Source organism: Pieris brassicae, chromosome 6 (assembly GCF_905147105.1).
Source record: "Pieris brassicae chromosome 6, ilPieBrab1.1, whole genome shotgun sequence".
In the NCBI taxonomy this organism is placed as follows: domain Eukaryota; kingdom Metazoa; phylum Arthropoda; class Insecta; order Lepidoptera; family Pieridae; genus Pieris; species Pieris brassicae.
Genome location: NC_059670.1, coordinates 5,743,545 through 5,768,852, shown reverse-complemented (window position 1 = coordinate 5,768,852; position 25,308 = coordinate 5,743,545). Strand labels below are relative to the sequence as shown.

The window sequence follows — 25,308 nt, the reverse complement described above, 5'->3', positions numbered from 1 at the left end:
TGCCCTAGCGTAACTAAGAGCGTGCCTTTATGTCTTGATTTTATTAATTACCATGTAGGTATTATTATTAGGTCCTTACATATGAAATTGGCGTTTTGTCGTACTGGCCACTTTGACCTCAAATACCTCCTCTTTGGTTAGGAATTTCAAATTCAAATTTGTACAGCTATTTACTCATGTATTTGTGCTTCGATGACCGTCATTCATTTGTTTTTTCTGTTTGTGTCACTCATTTTACAAAATGGAAAACTTAAACTTATTTACGAGTACGAGTTCCGCCGTGGCACTAGTGCTGCGGAAACGACTCAAAGGGTGAATGATGTGTATGGCGGTCATGTTGCAAAAGAAAATACAGTTCGTTTTTGGTTCCAACGTTTTCGTTCTGGAAATTTCGACCTGCAGAACAAGCCCCGTGGACGGCCTGAGACCCAAGTTGATAATGAAGTATTGAAGGCTATTGTGGAAGCGGATCCATCGCCAACCACGTCCGAGTTAGCTGCAGGCTGTGGTGTTAGTGATAAAACTGTTTTAATTCACTTGAAGCAAATTGGGAAGATTAAAAAGCTTGAAAGGTGGATACCTCACGAATTGACTGAAGCAAACCGGCAAACGCGCGTCGACTGCTGCGTTACATTACTGAACCGGCACAATAATGAAGGTATTTTAAGGAATCATTACCTGTGATGAAAAATGGCCTTTCCGTTTATAACTTCTCTCGTCTTACTAATAGTATAATTCCTCATATTATGCACTATTAATTTAGTTTAAATTAATTAAGAGTAAATTGGCCGTGTTTAAATATCCTCAAAAATAAAATTTCAGTTCTTATTGCTTTTGTCTTCTTTTTTATTTGTACAAGTTATTTTCTTTTTTGTAATAGATCTTTTATGTCTCGACGTTGTATTCTAGTTAAGAAGAATAATAATAATTTATTGCAAAAATATGGTACAAAAATGTGTAAAATGGTACAATAGTAAGTTCGCATATTCTGCCACATACAATGGCGCGCAAATTTGTCTTTAAAGGAGTTATACAGTTATACAGTTATACATTATCAGTCATATGAATTGGTCAATTCTTATATTATTTGTATCGTACATATCATATCATACGTTATTAAATTTATATCGACTATTATTTCTATTTTTAAATATATTAATAACTACGTTGTAGTTTTCATCTATTTGTATGTTCATAAATATTTTTATACAATAGTAATTTGTCTACTTTGGCTTTTATTTGTACTTCAGATCTGTCTGTGGTTGTTTTTGTTGTGTTAATGTTTTTAATATTCCTGCGGTCACCAAAACATTTCGTCTTGTTAGTTAGGATTAGATCGATTTCATTCTTATGCTATATGTCTGGCCATATTCAACTCCATCGACTACGATTCTTATAATCAGTTTTTGAAGGTTTTCTCGTAGACTTTGAATGTCAGTTCTTTTTTTATAAAACGATACGGTTACGGTACGATTTCTTGTCCTTGTGCTCTTATGCCTCTTGTCTACTCGAGTAACTGTGTTTGGTTTTCGCGATCCAGTCTGATATGGCGACAAATTCTTCTATGTAGTTCATATTTTTTTTACTAATTAAACCTACTCCATTCAAGATATAATGCCTATATAATAATAATGAACTTGTCGTAATCTTTTATCCTCCTAACATCACATAGTCCTATTATAGACAATTTAATTAATGCATCCATGAATTTTTAAAGACTATCTGACCTAATTGCGAGTATATTTGAAAAGGCAATGTAAATACGGGTTAGTCGTCCCGTCCACGGCGCCAAGCCGGATCGGGGTTGTGCTGTTGTAAATTTTTCAACATATTTTTCGCAAGGTAGGGTTCAATGATAATGCAATTTTTGTTGACTCTCGGAGGTATTTCTAAATATGTGGTGGTCGCTACTTGCTTGGGTTTCGATTATAATAGAGTTTAAGACGAGTGTTAGCTTCTAATCTTTATTTAATTAAATTCTAAACATTACTATGAAACATATTCTTAAGAATCTTGCTACAAGTGCGCATGTGCAATAGTTATTCATTTGACTCGTTCGATTGTTTACGAATTGACTCGACCATCTCCCCGAAGTGGGATGGTCGAGTCGGAGGAGGGAGTTGTGATTATAAAAGAGGTTGTGACACATGCGCACGGGCCTTTTTTTGTACAAGTTTGAAGTTATACAGTTCACGTAAAATCAGTGAAGTAAATTATAGTGAATTAAGTCATCATTGAAGTGTTTAATTTCCTACCCTAAGAACTTAGTCAACTACCGCTAACACGAGTAAAGACGAAAAAAAATATAGAAAATAAATAGGAATAATTTTACACATGTATTATTTCCTTCGAGGTTCTTATCTTCTCTGTACTGCGATAACATATAGTACTATTTATAAAATTACTCAGTTTATAGATTTTATCAGATCACACGTTTATTCAATAATGTACTGTGTTTTCTGCGAAGCGTTTCGATAAAGTATGATGATGGTAATAAAAACAATTTCTTCCGAATATAGTATTTATTTACTTATTTTGAACTGTTTTCTGGGCATGGCCCATCGTATAAAACAAAGAGTTCGACTCCTAACCTAGTCGCATCGCAATTAATGTTACATACTCCGAAATATGTTACAAAGTTGCTTGCGCATATTGGGGTCCGGGTGCACACATGCAAACTGGCTGAGTGCTCGCTTCTTCACCAAGGATCAGGAGAAAAGCTGAAAAAAACGCATATTTTAATTTTATATCGAAGATATACAATTACGAAGGTCTAACTTCAGTAAAACTATGTTAGTGGCCAGTGTATTTAAAAAAAAGCCATTATGAGGGTTAGCTAACGTTAAAAAAATAATGAAAGCTTGAATAGAAAAACGTAACACAGGGTTTAACAAATATGGGTTTGTTAACATAGCTTTTACACATAAGAAAACACTTTTTAAACGGATTGAAGCCATGTATTATTATTATAATCTTATAATTATTTACATAATTCACGGTGACCACGCACGCTGTGAAGCAATCGAAACGTCGGAAAAAAATAAATTTAAAATTATGTAAATAATTATAAGTTTATAATAATAATACATAGCTTCAATCCGTTTAAAAAGTGTTGTCTTAAATATGGGTACATAGAAAACTTAACGGTACGGAGATTTTATGAACATATCAATTGATGGACATAGTTTATCCAGATCCATTCGTTTCTGCCGTAATTAGCTAAACCAAACTCAATTTAAATTACATGAAGAACATGTTCAGTACGTTCGTACGTTTACGTTCAATGAAACAAATCGAACAATAACCGTGGACTGTTGTTTAATTTATTGATAAAACGTACGATAAAATGGAACTGGTACGTAATAAGTGAGCGCATTTCAGCATACGCATTTTTTAATTTTCGTAATATATGTATAATTTGATCGAAAAATCGCTCGGAATAATTCGTTACAGCAACACTGACATGTAATTTTTTAGACAAAAATTTTGGTAGGTAATTTGTTACTAGGCGCACACCTCTAGACTGGCGTTAGTTCAGTTCAGGGATTAAGTTATTGACAGGTGGCGCGGATTTTTTAGGTAATTTTTAGCTACATACGATTTTTTTTTTGAATAAGGGTTTTAATAAACTATTATTAAGCTTAATTAACTAGTCTGGCCATAAATACTTTATAAGAGCTGAAGACTGGACTTCTCTTAGCCCAGTCCTCAACTCTTTAGACTTCGAATTATAGTCAGTTTTTGAGGACATCCTGCTCTAAACGATATGGCGACATTTATTTATTTATTCATTTGGGAAACAAACAGATACATCTCTAAAAAGTAGAAGTCAGAAAAGAAATATAAAGTTAAGAATTAAAGCATTGGTAATATCCACAAAAAGTTTCACTGATAAAAAAAATGATATAAAGCAAAACAAAACGTGACATGACAGAGAACAAAATATTTAAGTAGACAATACAAAGTTTATAGATCGGTAGAACGACAACAAAACACATACTAGTAGCCAAAATAAGAAGAAAGATACAAGGTTTACTACTCGAATAGTTGTTTTAACCTATTCTTAAACGAAGCAGTAGAGGAGTGCGAAAAAAGATCGATATTAGTAGTAGAATACATCCTGTGAAGAGGCTCACGGAACCCAATGTTGGTTCTGGGTGTCGGAAGGTTAAAGGTTCTGTGCGAGCGTAGAGATCTGGCAGGAATATTGAATCTTATGAGTTCGAGAAGATTTGAACAAGTTAATTCATGTACGCATATTTTTCTTATAATGACACAATCTATCAAACTACGCCTAGTACTCAAAGAAAGTAAATTATATTTTTTTAAAAGTTCGTTGTATTTAGCCCTACCACCGTTCATGCGACAATTTAAAATACGTAAAAATTTCTTTTGTACAGCCTCCAGTTGTGTGACATATATAGCGTAGTAGGGATTCCAGATTGGACTAGCGTATTCCAACTGAGACTGCACAAGCGTCTTATAGAGGTATGTGGTTTTGTCTTTGAAAGGTTTGGTGACACGCGTTATGAAACCCAACATACGGTAGGCTTTATTAATAATCAAGCCTATGTGTTTATCTAGGGATAATTTGGAGTCAAGAAGGACCCCAAGATCCCTTACAGAGCCCACACGTTCGAGGGAATGGTTTCCAAGGGTGAAGTTGGCCGTGATTGTTTTATGTATTTTCCTTGTAAACACGATATGCTGACATTTACTGTATTTTAAGAATAATTTGTTTATTTTGCAGTAGTCATCTAGCCTATCGAGATCTTCCTGAATAAGTTCCACATCAGAAAGTGCAACTACCGTTTTATATAACTTTAAGTCGTCTGCGTATAACAAGTACTTGCAGTGTATAAAACATTTAGATATGTCGTTGATAAATAAAGAAAAGAGCAACGGCCCAAGGATTGAGCCCTGGGGGACACCGGATGTCACTACTATTTGAGAAGAAGTAAATCCATTTATTACCACTAATTGAACACGATTAGATAGATATGCCGTAAACCATCTTAAAAGATTGCCCTTAATACCATTAAAAGACATCTTTCGTAAAAGCATCATATGGTCAACCTTATCAAAAGCCTTCTGAAAGTCCGTGTAGATTGTGTCTATCTGATGGTTATTATCTAAACCGCTAAAAATATAATTAGTAAAAACAAGGAGGTTAGAGAGAGTAAATTTACCAGCTGCGAATCCGTGCTATTGGTCTATAATAACGTGCCTTAGGCTGGAATAAATTCGTCGGTGAACTAATCTTTCCAAGATCTTAGGGATTGCAGAAAGTATTGAAATCGGTCGGTAATTTTCGACATCACTCCTTTCACCAGTCTTAAAGATAGGCGTTATGTAAGATAATTTCCAGCAATCAGGAAAAGTGCCACTGGACATACACTTATTGAATATAATCTGTAAAGGGACACACAATGAACGATGTGTATGCTTTAGAAAAATTGGTCTAATTTGATCTGGACCAGGACCTTTACTCGGATCAAGCAAATATAGTTCCTTGCTGATCTCGACTACATCGAAATACAAGTTATGCACAAGGATCTGAGGGTCACTGGAAATGCTCTCTTCAACTGTGTACACAGCGTCTCCATCCGAGTGAGTTTGAGGTTCAAATACTGACTGAAAATAATTTGAAAATAACTCAACTATTTGTTTGGGATCGTCGGATGAAATGCTGCCATACTTCATTAGTTAAGGGTAACCTAAATTACTTTGTTTTAGAGTGGACGTGTATTTCCAAAAATGTTTGATATTAGATTTAAGCGATAGTTCAATCCTTTCTATATAGCGATTATAACAAAGTTTCATAAGATTTTTAACACGTGCTCTTAATAAAGAAAACTCTTGATAGTCGAGTAAGCCTTTTTAGGTCTTCCAGCGACACCAGAGTTTCTTCTTACGATTAAGAGCTCTAATCAGCCCTCTGCTAAACCAAACTGGATACTTACGGGATTTAGGTTTAGAGAATGGCACGCAAGCAGCAATAATTGCATTTATTTTTGAGTAGAAGACGGTAACAGCATCCTCAGAATGGGACGTGGCTAGTAATGTCACCCAATCGACCTTATCTATAGCATTATTTATTAAGTCATAATCTGCATTAAAGAAATTTCTTTGATTGAAAGTAGCTGATGTCATGACAGTTAACCCATTAACAGTACTAAGAATATCTAAAGGCGGGCGATGAGGAACAGGACCAAGTAAAGGATCATCAGAGAAATCAACACGCCCGGGAAGTGTTGGTAGGACTAGGTCCAGGAGCCGCCCATTGTTGTTGTGGATAACATTATTTTGTTTTAAATTCATAAAAGACATGGTATGCAACAAAAATTTCGATGACTCAGTATTTGCAGATTGTAGTAGGGTATCTGGAGAGAATGACCAGATGAGATAAGATAAAGTCACCTGTAATTATGTAATTAGAAAATCGACATTGAGTTAATCCATATATTTGTGGCCAAACGTCTATATAAAAGCCAAAGGTGGCCATTTCGAATAGAATATTTTTTATATTTTTTGCTGAGACTAATGAATACGTAGGTAATTTTGAAAACTGTAGGAAAACTTATCACACAATATAAAAAGCTTCATATTGTTGGATTTTAAAGTTATATTTTACCGATTGAATCATGGATTGCTTATATACTGTCTTGATTTGTATATTATATGAATTATAATTTATTATATCAGCGTGAAATTCATGGCAGTCATTACTGAAATGGATTATTTCCTCTCGAAACAATCAATCAGAGATCATAATAGTTTTTGTCAATATTAATTTCGCTCGTCATACTGACAAGTAACAAACATAAGTTTGGCTAAGAAACTATTTAAAAAGAGATTTTTTTACAACACAGTGTTTACAAATATCTATATATAGATAGACATAGCACAGGCGTTATAGACAGAGGAAAAAACGTATAGATAATCCACGATTCCTACTTATTAGTCATAGTCAACAACACACGGTCTACACGTGCAAGCAATCGCAATTTGTGAACAAAAGAACGGATTTCTTAAAAAGTTCGCATGCATGATGCCGACAGTCGAGTTTATTGCGGGCTAGGACAATAAAGCGACAAAAGAACGTACACAGCTGCGCAGTTTTTACTCATTTTAGCAACTTATTAAGTACTTTATTAATCAATTGTTGTCGTCATTGAGAGTGGGTGTAATCTATGTAGAGTGTATCATTGTATGAAAGACAAGCCAAACCAACCAAAGCCAAACGATTTCGACGCTTTAGGGAGTTCGTCGTTAAATCGACTGACGTTACACGGATTTTGTTGTACACTGTGTTTATACGCACCATTAGTTCTTCTAATTTTTTTGTATTACCTACAAGATAATAATTTACAAAACTATTTTTTTAATGACCTCTTAAAGAGTTCCTCTAACTCCTCTTAAAGAGAAGAATTTTTTCCAAATCTTCTCCAACACGATCTGTAAGCGTGTCGTAAGGACCCTCTAGCTTTACACCTTTTGACATGGATTTTATCCTTCTTTCTAAGATATTTCTTGAAATAATACGTCCTCGTTGAGTTTTTATGGTTTTTGCTGAATTAAAAATTTTCATAATAGATATTTTTAAGGATGACACAAAATAAAATATTTATCAAATGTAATTCTTATCTTTACAGGGCGAAGTGGAACAAATTGCTATGATGAAACCCAAAGGTCAGAACGAACATGAATCAGGAATGTTGGAGTATTTAGAAGATATCATTGGGACATCGAGATATAAGGTAAAATTTTATTTCATAAGTTGTCATTACAATGGCGTCGAGCGTGGTTCGGGCTTTGTCATGCAGTTGCTTAGTAATGTAAATAGACATTATAAATCTTGAGACTAGACTTGCAATTTTAACTCAAGAAAGGTATGCAAGAAATATATATAATTATAAGATTATTAGGTCGAAGTCCAATTTTTTTTTTAAAATTAGGTTACTACTTCAACTATGGCGGTAGTCTGTGATATTTATTGTAGGTACGTTAAAAAGTGTTACAAAAACTTTTTGAGATGTAATGTTATTAATTAATGTTTTCTCAATTATCAAAAGGGTTGTGCGCTTGTTGAAAAATGTTTTTTTTTAATTTATCCAGGAGCCAATAGAAAAGCTGAACGTAAAGGTGGAAGAATACACGGAGATGCGAAAAGACAAATTAAACAGGGTCCGTTTGGTGGAACAGGAGAAGCAAAGATTGGAACAGCCAATGAGGGAAGCCGTGGATTTAATGGAACTTACTAACACAGCACTGCGGACCAGGAATATGTTGTTGCAGAAGTATATGTAAGTATTTATCTGGTGTGATTTGCGAATAAAAAATTAAGAATATAATAATAATAGGCTTTATTGCTATATAAATAAATTTTCAAGCTGGTTCTTGGACATAGGCCTCCTCTAAGAGCCACTCTTCTCGTTGTCTAGCTGTACGCAGCGACATAGAGCCAGCTACGTTTTCAATAAATAGTCATCGATATCTGGAAAAAAATCGTAATATTTTATTTTATCATTATGAGATATTTAGTTCCCATCACAATATGTTCTTTTCTGCATATTACTTTTACAAAATAATGTCGATGTTTCACATCTGCCAGGCGTCCCGTGACGGCTCACATTTTTTTTTGTCTTCCTCGTTTTCTTTTGTCATAGAGAGGAAGCCATTCCGTCGCATTTTTCGTTGTCTTCTCTGTAATGTGTAACCTGTTTTTTTTGTTTTTATATATATATATATAATTTTGTATATTATGGTACTGTAAATAAATAAACAAAGAAATGTGTACAGTCTATTTCCATTTCTTTATATTACTAGAAGTAACAGCATTTCTATACTTTTTCCTGTCTTTTAATTCTTCTAGTTTGAGACCTAGAACACTTCTTTCGATAATATTTTGACATACTCTTAGTTGGTTTTCTTGTTGAATAGTGATTGACCACGGTAATATATAGGCATCAAAGACTTTTCTCCCGTAAAACTTTTCACCTTCCAACTAAAGAATAGTCACACTTAAACGCTAGTGCTAGTTGAGATTGTTGTTGTAGTTAATTTTTCGGACCCTTTGTCATTTCTCTAAATGGATTAATTATATCTTAATGTTTGTGCACGCCGTCCGCATCTAACTAACGAGGCACATATTGGTTCTAATCTGTGAAACCTTTTTTCCTATGTGGAGCCTTGTTGGTGTGTCTATTAATAAAGCGGCTAATATAGATGCGGCGTCGTTCAATATATTCTAAACACAATTATTTTACATATTTTTTAAATTATATTATTATTCAGACACGAAACAAACAAAATAATAGAGAGCAAGACCAAAGAGCTAGATGAACTGAAAAAGAGTTTGAGCAAAATAGATGAACAGTTGGCTGAAGTGAAACAAGAATTGCGCGATAAAACTATCGAATTGAAAAATGGGACACAGTGAGTACATTTTTAATACATATTTTACCCTATACAATATTACTGAGTAAAGAATTTAAAACGTAATGCAATAAATTTGCGTTTATTTTATAACAATCACAATACAACACGATAAAATGTACATAAGAAATAGAATAAAGAAGGGCTTGGTGTGTTTCTGACAGTTCCAGCTGGAATAGGTCAACCACAGTTTAACTACGCGTGTATCTAGACTGACCGCCGCCTTCACCTACATACATAATTACCTTATAAACGTCTTATTTACTATTTATATGTTACTAGATCCTGTCTCATTTCTGTTATTGTGTGTCTGTTGTTTGAGTGGAACAATTTTCTCCTTATTCATAATAAGACATTACTGTCTTTTTCCATTAAGAAAACTATGAGATGTTTAACATTGTTTAACTTTGTTTTCTATTAATCTATAAATACACTACGATTTTATTTACTTCACGTTATTTAAGATACCACGTAGGCATAATTACTGATAAGAAACTTTGGCAAACTTGTTTGCAAGGTTATTTAATCTGTGCAACATAAATTGCACAGATTATATAGAGATATATAAATATGAAATGAGGCCTAATTACATTTAACAAGGCTAAAGATTTAGCTTGTAAGCTCTGATATATGGGTAGAATGATTAGAAATAAGTATTCTCTAGGCTGGAACGAGTGATCAGTCCGTAGTGTTTAAAACCTCATTCATTCTTTCTCACACCCTCAGTCATTCATCGATTTTTTACTAGTGTTGTACAGTATTATTTCATTCATATATTTTTTATTGTAGCTAATCATAACGCTACATAGGTTTATGAAGACAATAAATCTAAAATGCTATCAGAAAGTCGACCATATGTTTAAAATACAAACTCTATTAATAATTAGGATTGAGTTTATTTCAATTAAAGATCTTACGATGATTTATGTTATTTTTTTGTTAATTGAGTAGTGTCTGTAATGTTGTTTTTTCTATACAATCATTATTTTAATAAATAATTTTTCATATCCCTTTAAATTTTTTACAAAGTATATATAATATATTTAGTATATATGTTAAATAAATGCATTTATTCATTCAGACAGTATGATGACATGCAAAAGAAAAAAGATGAAATTGGAGATAAACTACAAATGTCAAAACGTAAGCAAGTGACGGTTCAAGCTGACATAACTCAAGGGAATAAAAAGAAAAACAATTTGGAGGAAATGTTGAAGACTGAAAAGGGGAAATTGATTGAATTGGAACTGGTGAGTTAATCTTTATATGTTTTTTCGTCTATGACAACGGTAGTTCCAAGGTTTGCAATTGCCTAAGTAAAGGCAAATACTGATTTTGAGTAGTTCCTTAAATACCGTACGCTGAAGGATAAAATTCAATTAAAAAAAAACTAGAAATGTAACTGGAGCCCTATGAAGGTATCGTTACTCGAGTGTGGTCATACATTGGGACGAATCTTATAGTTTCTTATTAAATATTCTTTATCGATTTAAAATTTATTAAAATATCTATATAAAAAAATTTAAATATCCATAACTTTTTTCTTACTAGTATCAAATAATCTACTTAAATCCGTAAAATAACTACTCTCAAATACAGTAATATAAAGCGAGGTTTAATGTTTCGAGCTAGCTTAGTTCTAATTATATAGAAATACCATCGTTACAGAATAGACCTATAATTTTAATTTTAAAAAATGGACTCCCTTGGTCTTTCGTTTGTATTGAGGAGTCCTTGGATTAACCGTCATAATTTTTCTCTTCTCTGTTCAAAGGCTATTAACGTATTCTTCAAGTTGCTTAGCAACATATGAACCATCGTTATTGTGCTTCAAATATATCTGATGGTAAAGAAACGTTAAAATAAAAATTACATAACTTTGTTTCAGGTCCCCGAAAAAAATAAACGTGAAATAACAGATTGTGAAGAATTGTTAGGGAAACATGTGAGCAGCAAAAAACAAGCCGAAGATGAGCTACAAACAGCTATGGCTGGAGTTAGGTAAAGATAATATTTATTTTTCAAATGAGATATATATAGATATAGGATAACTATACCAATAACTATATCAAAGAACATGTATATCATTATATAATATGTGAGTGCAATTCTAGATTTACGAATTAGCAAGAAGTACAAATGTAATCTTGTTAAATTGGTTATATGTATTTTAATTTATATGATCTTCTATTACATGAAAAGACAAATTTTAAAGTTATTATTTAGCTAGGGTAAAATTAATATATTTACGTACAAACTACATTATTTTTTTGTTCATACTTATTATATACTATATTTCAAAATCAGTATATTGTATATAATATCCTATTAATTATCCTGCCTAAAGTAATGATATTTATTTATTAAACTTTTTTATAATGTTTAGGTTATATACGCCTAGGTTTTCTGGACGAAATCGCATTAAGCAGTAAAACCACACCGTCTTCTTTTTGTGTGTTTTGTATTGCGAATGTGAAATTACTTTAGTAATTAGGTATAATTATTTTATTTCAAATTGTATAAAATACGCATTTTAAATTTCAGAGAAAAAACCAAAGGTCTGCAAGAGCAGAAAGACGTATTGCAATCGAAGTTAATCGAATTGAAGAAGATTGTAGATGAAGCGAATAAAAACTTTAAATTGGCAGAGTCGGAGCTTAAAATTTATTTAAGTACAGAGCTGAAAGAGACGGAGAAATTGGAAAGAATGAGAGAAGCATACGAGAAAGCTGTCACTGATTTGGAAGAGAAAAAGACGTAAGTTGTATATTTTTTTAACAGGCGTCAAACGTGCAGTACGTTAAAAGAACGTACAAATAGGCATAGACAAGGATCGCTGAGGACACCGAGTGAATTTCTGTAAAATACCAACGGCCCTACCGTTTCCATACCCAAAACGAGTTGTGGATTTTTTTATGACAGGCGTTCTTTTTAAAATAATTTTAATATATAATAGGTTGGGGAACAAGTTTCTTCGCATTTTTAAGAAACTACACAACATTTTTTAATATAGTTTATTTATAATGTAAAATAGTAAAATGTATCGATATCTTCATTAGATTCACTCATCTTGACAGTACGAAAACTAATTAAAAATCACACATTTTGATCATTTGAATTTGGAATTATCTTCTTTAAAATTTTAAATTTATACCAGCCAGATACAAATAGCCAAAGAGATTTTATTACAAGTTCATACATGCGATAATGTGAAAAGACTTTTTCCTCAACCTAATATAATAGGTTTTTGTTTAGTGAATTTCGTAAACATTTTTGTGCATGTAGTTGTTATCATTGTAAATATTATATATTTTTCTTCTAGTATGCGCGGTAATCTATCAAAATCGGTGCCAACTCAAGAAAAGGAGTTCACTCAGATCAAGAGCCGGCTGGCTACATTGAGGACCGAGGAGACAAGCACTGTTACAGAGGCCAGAGCCTTAAGGTATTTTTTATCAACTAAGTGCTGCTGCACAGGACTTGTGAGCAACCCTTTAAGTTCATATATTATTACGACTTAGGGGTTCTTTGCGTACCGTTTCAGGGCCGCCACCTCACTGGCCTCTTGACACTGTGAGTAGGTGACGATGTCACCTAACATCAGATGAGCTTCCTTATCTATTTTTATGTGACAATTATTTGGATTTTTTCCAAGTAAATAAAAAAATTACCATGTAAGAAATAATGTTTTATAATAATGTAATATAAATTCTGTTTTATAATATTTTTATATGTTTCCATTACGGGTCACCCCAATGCGGCAAGTATTTACTACCCCAATGTGGCCTTTTATTTTGAAGCGAAATTCCCAAATAATTTGTATGTAAATTATAATAAAACTCATTACACAGAATACATAAAAATATATACTTTCATATTAACTTATGCGTAGGCGTTAAGATTGATTTGTAGATGTAGTGGATGGAAATCAATAGTGAAAATATTCGTTTATGTATATACAGGGGTCAATTAGAAGAGTCGAAGCAAGCGATGAGCGCTAACAGATCTCGTGGTCGAGTGCTTGATGCTTTGATGAGTGAAAAACGCGCTGGGCGATTACCAGGGATATTTGGTAGATTGGTAAATATTTTTTTCGTCATTATTTAAATATTTTTTTTATCTTAACATATCTGTTGATATATTTGTAACCTTGACACTTATTAACAGAGAATTTGCTTTTAACATCAATTTAAAATAATTCACATGACTACTATTTTATGGTTTCTGAATGAGGTTTTCTTGATGGTACATAAGTATTGGATACCATGGTTACCGTACATTATGTATTACCTGTGACGTACCATGCTTTATTAAACCTAAGTTTTTTACGTGTTAACATTCGGCATGTATGATATTTTATTAACGCGTACTAATTTAAAACCCCTAATGGCTTGATCGTGTCTCAGCTAGGGAATGCAGTCCCCACTCGAGATCGTGAATTCGGGATCTCGTATATTTAAAAAAAAATAATTCACATGACTGTTTGTGATAGTGAGGTTAATTAAAATAAAATATTATTTGAAAGAAAACAAAAGCCTTTATCCTTTAATATTACTAACTAAACAACTAACAATTTTAGTTACATGAACATAATCAAAACAAAAGTAGGTGTAGCTCAAAGAGATTAAAAAGTAATTGAAATTCCGGTGGATTTGAACGTAACTTCTAAAAAAAGTGTATCTTCTAAAGTGTATCAAAAGTGCTATCTGCTAACCTAACCGGCATCTAATGTCCATTGCAATGTACCCTATGTAATGTCGCGTGAAGCGTCCCGAGCGGATGTGTGTAGAATCTGACCATTGCAGCCCAATCCCGTCAATCTCGAACGGGATCTCGTCATATTATGCTTCGGGATTGATCCCGAAAAATTACACGGGATCATGCGAGGTCGAGATCCCGTGAGATCGGGATTGCATTCCCTAGTCTCAGCCCTTTCTAAGTGAAGTCTCTTACGGTGAAAGTTGTGAGAAAACATGCGTGCCTTAGACTCAAAAAGTCGACATATGTCGGGCACTAAAGGCTGGCTGAACTTACAAAACGTTCAGAAATCAGAGGCCCGTACAAAAATGTAACGCCACTGATTCTTTATGTTATACAATATTTCTTTTCCATGAAAAATCAGTCCTGCTGTACTCTTTTATCTCTCTGTTCACGAGATAGATATACTTTTGAACTTTAGTTCAGACGGTACAATTAGACTGAATTTTGTTTTGTACAATTGTATACTACTACTCGACATGTGTATTTCTGATTCAGACTCAAGCAATACCCAGAATAAGTGGTCTAAAGATGTTTTTTTTACTATGAAAGTTATTATGGCCGTTTTATATTAACATTGTTAACAGGGTGATCTCGGCGGCATAGACAGTAAATACGATGTTGCTATATCAACGTGTTGCGGGGCTTTGGACAATATTGTGGTAGATGTCGTTGATACTGCGCAGGAGTGTGTCGAGTTTTTGAAAAGAAATGATATTGGACGAGCAACTTTTATCGCGCTTGATAAACAGCAACATTTAAAACGATACTACGAGAAGAGGTGTACTTTGTAAGTATTTTTGTCACTATGTTTGACCAATTCCCAAAAAAAATAAGTGTATAAATTTTTGGGCTATTTGACAAGATTTTCAAAACCATTTCAGATTATTTGTATTAAACCTACACAAAATGTTCTCTTTAATTCTGTGTTGGCTTTAAAAATAAATAATTTCAAGAGCCTAAACGCGTGAGGCAAGGCAACAATTACGTATAGACACAACGATGCATGAGCAAACCTTCCTATTTATATGACTGATAATTTTTATTGATTGAATGGGCCAAATTTCGTCATTAAACTTTTATTATTTTTACAATTTTAATTCCCTATACGAAAAAAGGCAAGAGTTATGTCATCAATACGTGCAATCAATAAAAAAAATAAGAAGAAAAATATTTTTAGGAATATCTTTTACAAATACTAAAAGTGATCAACTAAAACTAATAATGAGTATGACGCAAATATCTATTACTAAATGTCATTTTACCTTTCGACGTAGTAATCTTTTTTCTAAAGCAAAAATTTCTATTTGATAAAACCAGCCAGCTTCTTGAATGGCAAAGGGAAGAGAAGAAAGGAGAGAAGAGAAAGTAGGAGAATCGTTTTTTGGACACCCCTCGTACTATCCATGTTTAAACATTTCAGACCAGAAAACGTTCCTCGTCTGTTCGATTTAGTCCAAGTGAAGGACGAGCGTGTGTTGCCGGCCTTCTATTATGCGTTACGGGACACGCTAGTCGCAAATGAATTGGAGCAAGCGTCACGAATCGCATATGGAGCAACGAGATATCGTGTTGTAACACTTAATGGAGATGTCATTGAGATTGCTGGTAAGTTTTATCTGAGTTCGAAAAACTCGGTAAATTTATGTATAATTTTTTGTCTGTTCCAGCAAAGCTCTCAATGAGATGTTATGATGTTTGAGTCTGGACAATTGAGATGTTAAATGATTCATCTTGTAGACTTAAATGATAAGTCTGATAAGTGATAGTCCTTTCATATAAATAAATAATTGCCGATTAGATTTTAATTATCTTGGTTTATTCGGTTCTATTTTTCGTCTTAACTCGCCAACTTTCTCTGTCATCTAATAAAGAATTATCTGGAATGGAACATAAAACTTTATTTATTAAAATTTATCCTCATACGTGTGAGTTAACCATTAACATATGGCAGGTCAAAATTAACTCCTATTTATCGTAGCGTGATATAAATGCAGCATGAAAATGTATGTTTATTGTATGTTTTATTCATTACAAAACAATAGCACATAATTTCTTTATAATTGCAGCGTTGATAGTAAAGTTCACTGACCCTTGATTTTTTTTTAACTCCATGTAACGGGTTAAACGCTCAGGAGGCTGATGTTAAGTGATACCGCTATTGACAGAAAAATCGCAAGTGTGTTGCCGGCCTTTTGAGAACTGTATTTCTAATTGTAAGCCATGTGAAATTGATTTTCAGGTACGATGTCCGGTGGTGGTAAATCCGTCTCCCGGGGAAGGATGTCCAGCTCCGTGCAGCAAGACACCAGTGAACAGGACCCACGAGTTATTCAGCAGGCAGAGGAGAAGTTATCTCGGACTGAACAAAGGTATGAAATTAGCTACTGATGTGGACTTGGCTGAATAAAATGTGTTTATTAAAAAACTGTTATATCTAAAATTATCTCTTAACATTATACCACAGAATTCTTAAAATGCCGGCAACGCACTCGCGAGCCTTCTGACATTGAGAGTGTCCATGGGCGGCGGTATCACTTAACATCAGGTGATCCTCCAGCCCGTTTGCCCACTGTTCTATATAAAAAAATATATAACTAATTAAACATAGATTATTCTTGCTAAGTTAAATTAATAAAAAACCAGTGGCTCTACAACCTTTTAGATTTCTCTGTTTTGTTATCATTTGATTTCTCCAATAAAAGAGTTTAGAAGAGTTCCTTCACCATACTTAGTTACTACTAAATGCGTACATAAACAGTCAAACAGTGTATTGGTGCACGGATGAGAGTCGCAAGTCGAAGGCCAACAATGCTCTTTATCTTAACGCATATGTTTGTTTAAGTTATATACAAAATAAAAATGAATATTCTGAAATGTCAAAAATTTTGACTAAGTTCCCTTGTTGTGTATACTAATAAAAAAATGTTAGGTTATCAGAAATTCGAAGTGAACAATCGACCTTGGAGGAGAAATTATCGTCACTTCAGGGAGGTGTTCAAGAGGGGAAGAGGTTGTTGCATAAACTCGAAATTGAGTTAAACAGTTTGAAGGACCAAGTGCCCAACTTACAGGTATTTCATTAATTTGTTCTTAATAAAGATTAAAACACCCAGTTAAGATTTGTCATAGAAATTTTAGATAGTTGTTTTACGTAATTAATTTCGAAAACTCTCGATAGATTGTTTAATCTCGGTTTTATGAGAGCCATGGTGTTTCATGATTTTTCAAGTAGTTTTATCGAGTTAAGTATTCTTAAAAATAAAATGAAGTATTTGTGTTATCAAAAGATAATAAAGGTCGTACGTAAGGGACCTTAATTTTCGAAGTAGCAAAACGTTTTGTCACACAAGAGTTAGGAGAAAACATTAACACAGAACATAGGACTACTTATTGCGAGTAATCTGTATGAAACGTAAAATATCAATACATTTAAGTAAAATGTAGTGATGTAGTACGTTATGTACGTACGTATGTACTTTATGTAAAATATGAAGTATTTAGATTTATCAAACAATACGTACATAAGTATTCATTTTATATAGTTGCCTGTAAAATGACTTCATCTGTTTAATCCTAATACTTTTTTGGAGTTTAATTTCGTCAAATGTACTTGTGTAATTTAAGAATGATAATTAACACGTAAACAACTTGACTTTGGTAACATGGTACGTACGAACCGTTGCGACGCGCGAGCGTTTGGGAGGTTATAAAATTTTCTATAGTTATTAATAAATAATCAAAATTATTATGCAAAAAAATTTAAAATAGTATATTTTAGTATTGTCTTTTGTTAAAATAGCTTTTACACATTAAGAAAAACACTTTTTGATCGGATTAAAGCTATGTATTATTATTAAAACTTATAGTTATTTACATAATTCTAAATTTGAAAAGTACGCGTTTATGAAATTATGTAAATAACTATAAGTTTTAATAATAATACATAGCTTTAATCCGTTCAAAAAGTGTTTTTCTTAGTATATTTTATCCTTTTTTCATGTGTCCGCAGTATATACAATATTCAATATCTATTGTTAAAACATTTTCAGAAACAAGTTCAACAACAAGAGAGAAAGGTGGACTCCTGTAAAGTAGATGAAGCACAAAAGTCAAGACTGGAAGATAAAGTTCAAAAAGCTGAAGATACACTTAACAAAGCTAAGAACGATGCTGGAGAGGTAAAAGTGTAAAAGTTTATTTGCAATTTATATTTTGTATTAGGTTAATTTATTTTTATAAGGGTGTGTTATGTCAATTATTCTTATTTTTTATTTTTCATGTTCAAGTATTACGTAAGCAGATTTACTGCAATTTATCCCCCCCCCCCCTCTCTTGTCAGCAAAAGTAAGCAAAGCTCTCAATAATAATGGTACATAGACGTATAATTTTTTTGTAGGAATTCTCGAAAATGCATTTCGTTTTCAAGCATAGACAATGTGTGTAAAAAAGCAAATAATTACTGTTGACGTAATCAACAAATAAGAAAATTAAAGACTCCCCCCTATAGTGCTTACGTATTACTTGAACGGCCCCATATATACACACACACAAATTTTCCAAGACTTTTTTCTTATACTGTTAATTTTTACTATTATAATTTTTTCTTCTATTATTATTATTACATTTCTTTTTTTTTGGCGTCTGAGGCGCAAACTAACTAATTTTGGTCTAGCGCTTTGGAACAGGTCTGCTCCACAGCATAATGCTGAGCCAGGACCAGTTACCACAACAACCACAACACGCACACCTTACACACTAAAATTTACCTTTCTTCAAAAAAAATTTATTTTTCTTTTTTGATTATTATTATTAATAGTCAGTCTTATGTAGCAAAAGCCTTTATATCCTAAATATAATACAATTATATATTAGTTCTTGCCTGTATATTCAACAATAAATTTCTATATAAATTAAATATTGTCTTCTGTATAAAGATATAAAGAGACTTTAAATCCGAGATAATTTCCATCCGATAGATGCGAAATGTAGTTGGCGCTTAGACTTTTAAGACGCCGTTTTAACATAATTTATTAATGAATATGAGATTTTTGATAAATAATAAATAAAAGTTCCTCAACACAAAATTCACATTCAAAGTTAAAGAAGTATTATTGATTTGTATAATTCAATCTAACTACTAAACCAAACGAAATCACACTATGGACCTGTGTCTGAAATAAATTTGATTATTGTAATTTATTTCTTCTGAAAGGTGGAAAAAGAAGTACACGGAATAGACGCTCAGATAGCGACAGTGGCTGGGAACAAAGTGAAGGAGTTGCAGAAAGTAGTTGAGGATCTTGGAAAGAAGATCGATAAGGTTAACGCTGAGATCGCTAAGTTACGGGTGGGAATCAACACGAGTGTACGGTGAGAAAAAAAATACAACTACGAATTTATTTATTAAATCAAGCTATTAATCTATTTTTGTATAGCATAGATAATGATGATATGATTCTTTTTTGTGAGAGAAAATAAAACAGAATAACAGAAGTACGAGTTAAACTTTACACCTTTTTAAATTTGTATTAAAAATGTCTGAATTTTTAAATTTAAATTGTAACACTAGTTCGAAATGTACATTGTGTTTTGGTGACAAAGTAGTGAATAATAAAATAACCTTTCGATTTCTCGCCTAACAGACCCACACAACGCATTTCCGTTTAATACGTGTTTTTAGAACTGAATTTGGAGCGGAAATAAAGCGAAAATAAACGTCAATTTTTGACGTGACAACGTCTTATAATTCGATGCACGCACGAAAAAACATGACTCATGCGGCGTTACCTCGCCATATAAGGCTTGAAGTGCAAGCGAGAGCGCGGATCGAGCGACAAGGAGGCACAATCGGCCTCCGCCTTCGACATCTGTCTCTCTCCTACTTGAGTGAGCGATGCGTGGACAGCTGCTATACAATAATACATTTAAATTTTCTTTTGAAAAATGCAACCATTCCATAACTATTTTCTTATGACGTTGTCACGTTCAAATATCGCGAGTAAACCGCCTTTACAGATAACCGATTTTAGTTTTTTTATTACTTTAAACTTCCAACTTAAAGTTGTAAAGTAATTAAGGGTTACTGGTTAAAGAATACCTATTACTGTCTTTTGTTAACATAGCTTTTACACATTGAAAGAAAACACTTTTTTACCGGATTGAAGCTATCTATTATTATAAACTTATAATTATTTTACATAATGTTAAATTTTTCCGACGTTTCGCGTGCTTTACAACGTGCATGGTCACGGTGACAAAAAATTACATACATAGTTCAATCCGGTAAAAAAGTGTTTTCTTTCAGAATACTTATTAGTTCGTAGTCAACGAAGGAAAATAGCAAATGCTTACCGTTTGGAGTTAACGAAAACTCTGTACTCTGTATTCTCAAGTCAATGATTGAATGATTATGAGATCATGTAAAGATTTTAAAATTAAATAATATTCTTTATTCATACGTAATTGAAAGTTATTAATTTTTTTCAGAAATGCAAAAAAATCCAAAGACAAGATAACACAAATGGAGACAGATTTGAAGGACACGGAAGAAAATTTGGAGAGTCTTAAAAATCAGAAGAAACAACTCACCTTGGATGTGTCAGAACTGCAAAAGGAATTTGAAGAGGTAATAGAATACAAATTTGTTAAATTCTCTAATGAATTACAAATTTTTATTAATTATATGTGTGTATAAAATTCCACCTTCGTATGTTTGTTTTGGTGTGTATTGTATAAAGGTTTCAAAACTTAATGAATTATTAATAATAAATTAAATTTATTATCCCATTGGTTACTTAGTTAGCAGCCTTGAATTTGATCCTTGGTGATAGTTGCTCAAAGTTAAATTTAATGCCACGTTTACGTTACACGTACGTCAAAGTCAAAAATCATTTATTCATATAGGTAACACAATGTACACTTATGAACGTCTAAAAGGGAAATATACATTAAATGCTTCCAATTTTACATTTACTGCTAGTTCTCAAATCAAGGGCGTAGAACGGAAGAGAAGGACTGGCAATAAACTCTCCGCCACTCTTTCTAATCGCCAAGTTTTTTTGTTTTACACAACGTTCGTAAGGAGTTGCAACCATTACACCATGTTCCACATGACCTCTTAAGTAATAAACAAAAACAAATTAAAAACAAAGATTTGTCTCAGATTGTCAAAGATTCTCAATCAGCACGAGGCATGGTGAAATAGTAGCACGCACTTACATTCTCGTGGGAATAACACGCAAAAACTTAGTCGAAATCACTAACATCACTGCATACACGAATTAAAGTACGACCAGTCATCACAAGTAGCACCCGTTCACGAGTATCACGCATGGCCAGACATCTTTCCTCGTGTATATATGTCGCAGTGAAGTAGTTAAATCAGAGAGTTAATTAAATGTCGATATTCAATCAAGTCGCTAGCATTTTGATTTAAGCCAGCGTGTTGACTAAATAATAAATTAAATTTAATATAAAACAAGCACAACAAAATATTATCAAATATAATAAATATGTAATGTTCTAAACAACATACGTAATGTTGCTTTGATTTTAACAAACCTTCGAGAAAAGGCCGGCAACGCACTGGCAAACCTTTTGTCAATGTGAGTGTCCATGGGCGGTGGTATCACTTAACATATGAACCTTATGCCCGTGCGCCTCCTGGTATATAAAAAAAATGGTCCAAATATGAAATAAATCGAATCGAATAAAATATAGTATAGTTCGGGGTAAATTAGCAGTAACACGCTTGAAATTACAGTACTGGCGGAATTATAAAACTCGATGGTGGTGATTTTCGATGATGGTAATGGTTCACGTGTTTAACAGTTAGGTGAGAGAATAACGGAGGGTACAAGTGAATTTGCCGGACTACGCAAGGACATAGTGAAGTTGCAGGAAAAGGAGAATCAATTGAAAAGCGAAAGGCTCGAAGCGAACAACGCTGTTAGTAAAATGGAGAAGTCTATACAGGACTGTACCAGTAAGACTCCACAGTGGGACAGAGAGGTGAGACATCCAAACGTTTGGTATATCATTTAAAAATCTTTTACCAGCGTAGGATCGGCCGAGTGGTCCAGCTTGTGACCCTGAAAACCTGCAAATCCTGTATGGCCACAATTAACAATTGTCAATTATTTATCTCCTATACCGCTACTTAATACTTTGATTGTCAAGTCTAGCAATTCTGTATTATTATCTGTATGTGTGTTGTGTGTATATGCTTAAACTAATTTCTACCATTTACATTTTCCCGATACTTTTAAATTATATTTTAGAAGGCTTTTTATCAAATTATTACGTATCACATAGACGTTCGTCGTTCCAAAACTGAGCGTTTTTATGACAGTTTTCGCAGAAGTATTCCCGAACCAATTCGAGTTAGGGTCCTTCAAGAAGAGAGCGAACCAATTTAAAATAAAACTGGCATAACAGTCTGGCATTGAGAGTGTCCATGGACTTGAAATCTAAAGATTAGATGAGCCTCCTACCCGTTTGCCCCCGTGTTCTAAAAAAAATATCAATAATCTTGGTCATGTCCTCTATATTTGTCTGTCTTATGCATTAACTGTGTGCAGATAACATATTTTATTGTATAATTAAAAAAACAGTTGGCAAAAAAATATTTCATTCGTAAATATGGTAGAGAAATCTTGGTTGTGCTTGTCAAAACAGTATGTATCCTTTATCTTTTCTGAAGTATTTTTAACAATTATGAGAACTGTAATATAAACACGGTTTTCAAAATGTACATGTATAACATGTATTTTTGCACTTCTTGCCTATCGTATGTAATTTAATACTTTTTTTCTCTTCACTCACAGTGGTTGCCTGGAAGAGATCGCTCGAAAGCGATAAGGCCGCCAGTTGCCCTCCTTTTCATTTAGTTATGTTCAATTTTTTTAATATTGTAATGTAACGAAGTGTTAATAAATATATTTAATAATAATAATTTAAATTGTTTAATACTATTGGTTTAATAATTTTCAGTTAAAATCGCTGAAACTAGAAGATCCAGGTATAGAAATTCCGGGTATAACACGCCCCACTCCATTGGTGACCCACGCAAGTGAAGAGCTAGATGAATGTTCAGTGGATGAGTTAAGGAACCGGCTGACAGCTCAAAAAGCTAGAATTGGAGATAATAAACCCAATTTACAGGCGATTCAGGTATATACTTATTTTCTTCAGATTTGATTAAAGTTTTTGTATGAAAATCGGTTTTGGTCGCCTACTAGAATAAAGATATTCCTTTAATTAAGGAAGATCCTGAAGTATTTCCGAACCAATTCGAAGAAGGGTCCTTTAATAAAAGAGCGTACCACTCCTTAAAAGGCACTTGCGAGGCTTCTAGCAATATGGAGTATCCATGGGCGTTATTACTTAACATCAGATGAGCCAGTTTACTACGTTTTAAAATTGAAAAATCCTAAAGCTATTTGATTTGACACTGGAGTGATATTGGGTCTAATTCAGCATCCAGATATAGTGCTAAGTGCTATCAAAGCGTGTCAAAACATCTGGGATTTTGACATAACTAAAGCATAGCAGCAAGCGCAATATGCAAGCAGACTATGTCTATAATAAATTAAATAGACTGATTAACATCTACCCGCTCACCGTCTACAATCTAAAAATACGACTAAAGGACTGGCTTATGAACACACCCTACGCAATGTTAGAGCGTTTTCTGAGACCTAGTATGTAGTTACACACTTTATTCATTCACTCACTGACTCACTAACTCACTTACTCACTCACACACTCACTCACTCGCGCACTCAAGCGTGTTGATAACAGTTGAAAAATCAAAAATAAATAAAATAAAAGATGTTATTAAATCCTACATAAATATATTTTATGGAATGTATAATTAAGTTTGTTATGAGAGAGCTGGCAACGCTGACATAGGTATATTTTACTTATAAGGGTTTCCAAATCTTACACATTGTATATGTATTTAAAATAAATAAACACATTTTTATTTTATTATTATAGCTCGTGCTAATCTCACCTTAAAGCTGTACTAACTTTGACTACTATTACACCGTTTAAGCCATCAAAATTCCATCTTAAGTTTAAACAGTTCTCTATAGAAAAACATGGGAAAAGTGATATTTAAAACCAAAAAAAGAACTCTGTCCTCTTACGTTAAATTTAGTTAAATGAAATTTCGAAAGCATTATTATTTATAATATCAAAGTAAGGAATCACGTCCGTTTGTCTTTGAAAGTGAACAAGTATTTATTATAAATATTTCTATTTTAGGATTTCAGAGCGAAAGAAGAATTATATTTAAAGAGGGCAGCAGAGTTGGATGAGATCACAACTAAAAGGAATGAGATGAGGAATTTGTATGATCAATTGCGTAAAAAGAGGACAACTGACTTCTTGAGTGGTAAGCTGGAAAATAATTTTTAGAAGGCAATAAAAAGTCAAATCATCAGGTGATGTAGACTGTACGCCAATATCTCGTCCCATGTCCCAAAATGACATTAGGTGATTTATGAATCGTATATCGTAATCGAAAGTCATTTCTAGGTTTAAATTTTAACATTTTTTTTATATTTTCTGCATTTTTATCGTGAAAAAAGATACTTTAATTACATGAAAATGCATATTAGTGGATCTGGAAACCATAGACAAAAAGATTCCGGTAAGGTTCCTATAGTTACAGTTTTCATATAGTCATTAATGTACACATTTAAACATAAACATAAAACATAGTTAACAATTATTTCCTACTTATAGAAATATATGTATATATATATTATTTAATATAAGGGGCCGGTCAAATATTACATAAGCACTATTGGGCACACAAAGTTTCTTTGATAAATTGCATTGTAACTCTCGATACGTACTACTTGAACGGCCGCTAAGATGGATTACGTAAAAATAGTTGCTATTTTACATTTTATAGATACATTAATGTTGATCATCATTTAAATTAAGAAAGAACTAGCCATTTTTCGTTTTGCAAAACTGAACTTACAGGTTGACAGCCATGTCTAAAATGTCAGTAAAAGTAGTTTTATCACGAGACGAGAGAGGCAGTGTTGAGTGAAGTGAGTGAAGGCCTAGTGGCTTCAGCGTGCGACTCTCATC

The 25,308-nt window shown here is 33.0% G+C and overlaps 1 protein-coding gene and 1 long non-coding RNA gene across 3 annotated transcripts in view; one reads left to right on the top strand and one right to left on the bottom strand.

The window, feature by feature from the left end:
• The window catches only part of LOC123711109 (structural maintenance of chromosomes protein 4), a 40,621-nt gene that overhangs the window by 13,084 nt on the left and 2,229 nt on the right, over positions 1 to 25,308 (top strand). For both annotated transcript variants that reach the window (XM_045663526.1, XM_045663527.1), the window contains 18 exons: positions 7,656 to 7,760; positions 8,119 to 8,306; positions 9,298 to 9,438; positions 10,520 to 10,688; positions 11,327 to 11,439; positions 11,983 to 12,195; positions 12,761 to 12,883; positions 13,401 to 13,518; positions 14,784 to 14,986; positions 15,620 to 15,804; positions 16,439 to 16,568; positions 17,129 to 17,270; positions 18,249 to 18,377; positions 19,412 to 19,569; positions 20,686 to 20,824; positions 22,030 to 22,209; positions 23,191 to 23,370; positions 24,469 to 24,598. In XM_045663526.1, coding sequence (XP_045519482.1) covers positions 7,656 to 7,760; positions 8,119 to 8,306; positions 9,298 to 9,438; positions 10,520 to 10,688; positions 11,327 to 11,439; positions 11,983 to 12,195; positions 12,761 to 12,883; positions 13,401 to 13,518; positions 14,784 to 14,986; positions 15,620 to 15,804; positions 16,439 to 16,568; positions 17,129 to 17,270; positions 18,249 to 18,377; positions 19,412 to 19,569; positions 20,686 to 20,824; positions 22,030 to 22,209; positions 23,191 to 23,370; positions 24,469 to 24,598 — 2,746 coding nt within the window. The remainder of the gene's footprint in view (positions 1 to 7,655; positions 7,761 to 8,118; positions 8,307 to 9,297; positions 9,439 to 10,519; positions 10,689 to 11,326; positions 11,440 to 11,982; positions 12,196 to 12,760; positions 12,884 to 13,400; positions 13,519 to 14,783; positions 14,987 to 15,619; positions 15,805 to 16,438; positions 16,569 to 17,128; positions 17,271 to 18,248; positions 18,378 to 19,411; positions 19,570 to 20,685; positions 20,825 to 22,029; positions 22,210 to 23,190; positions 23,371 to 24,468; positions 24,599 to 25,308) is intronic.
• Positions 2,504 to 3,254, bottom strand: LOC123711114. Its single transcript, XR_006753903.1, has 2 exons — positions 3,166 to 3,254; positions 2,504 to 2,720 (listed from the first exon to the last, which is right to left on the bottom strand). It is a non-coding gene; the product is annotated as an uncharacterized LOC123711114 (long non-coding RNA).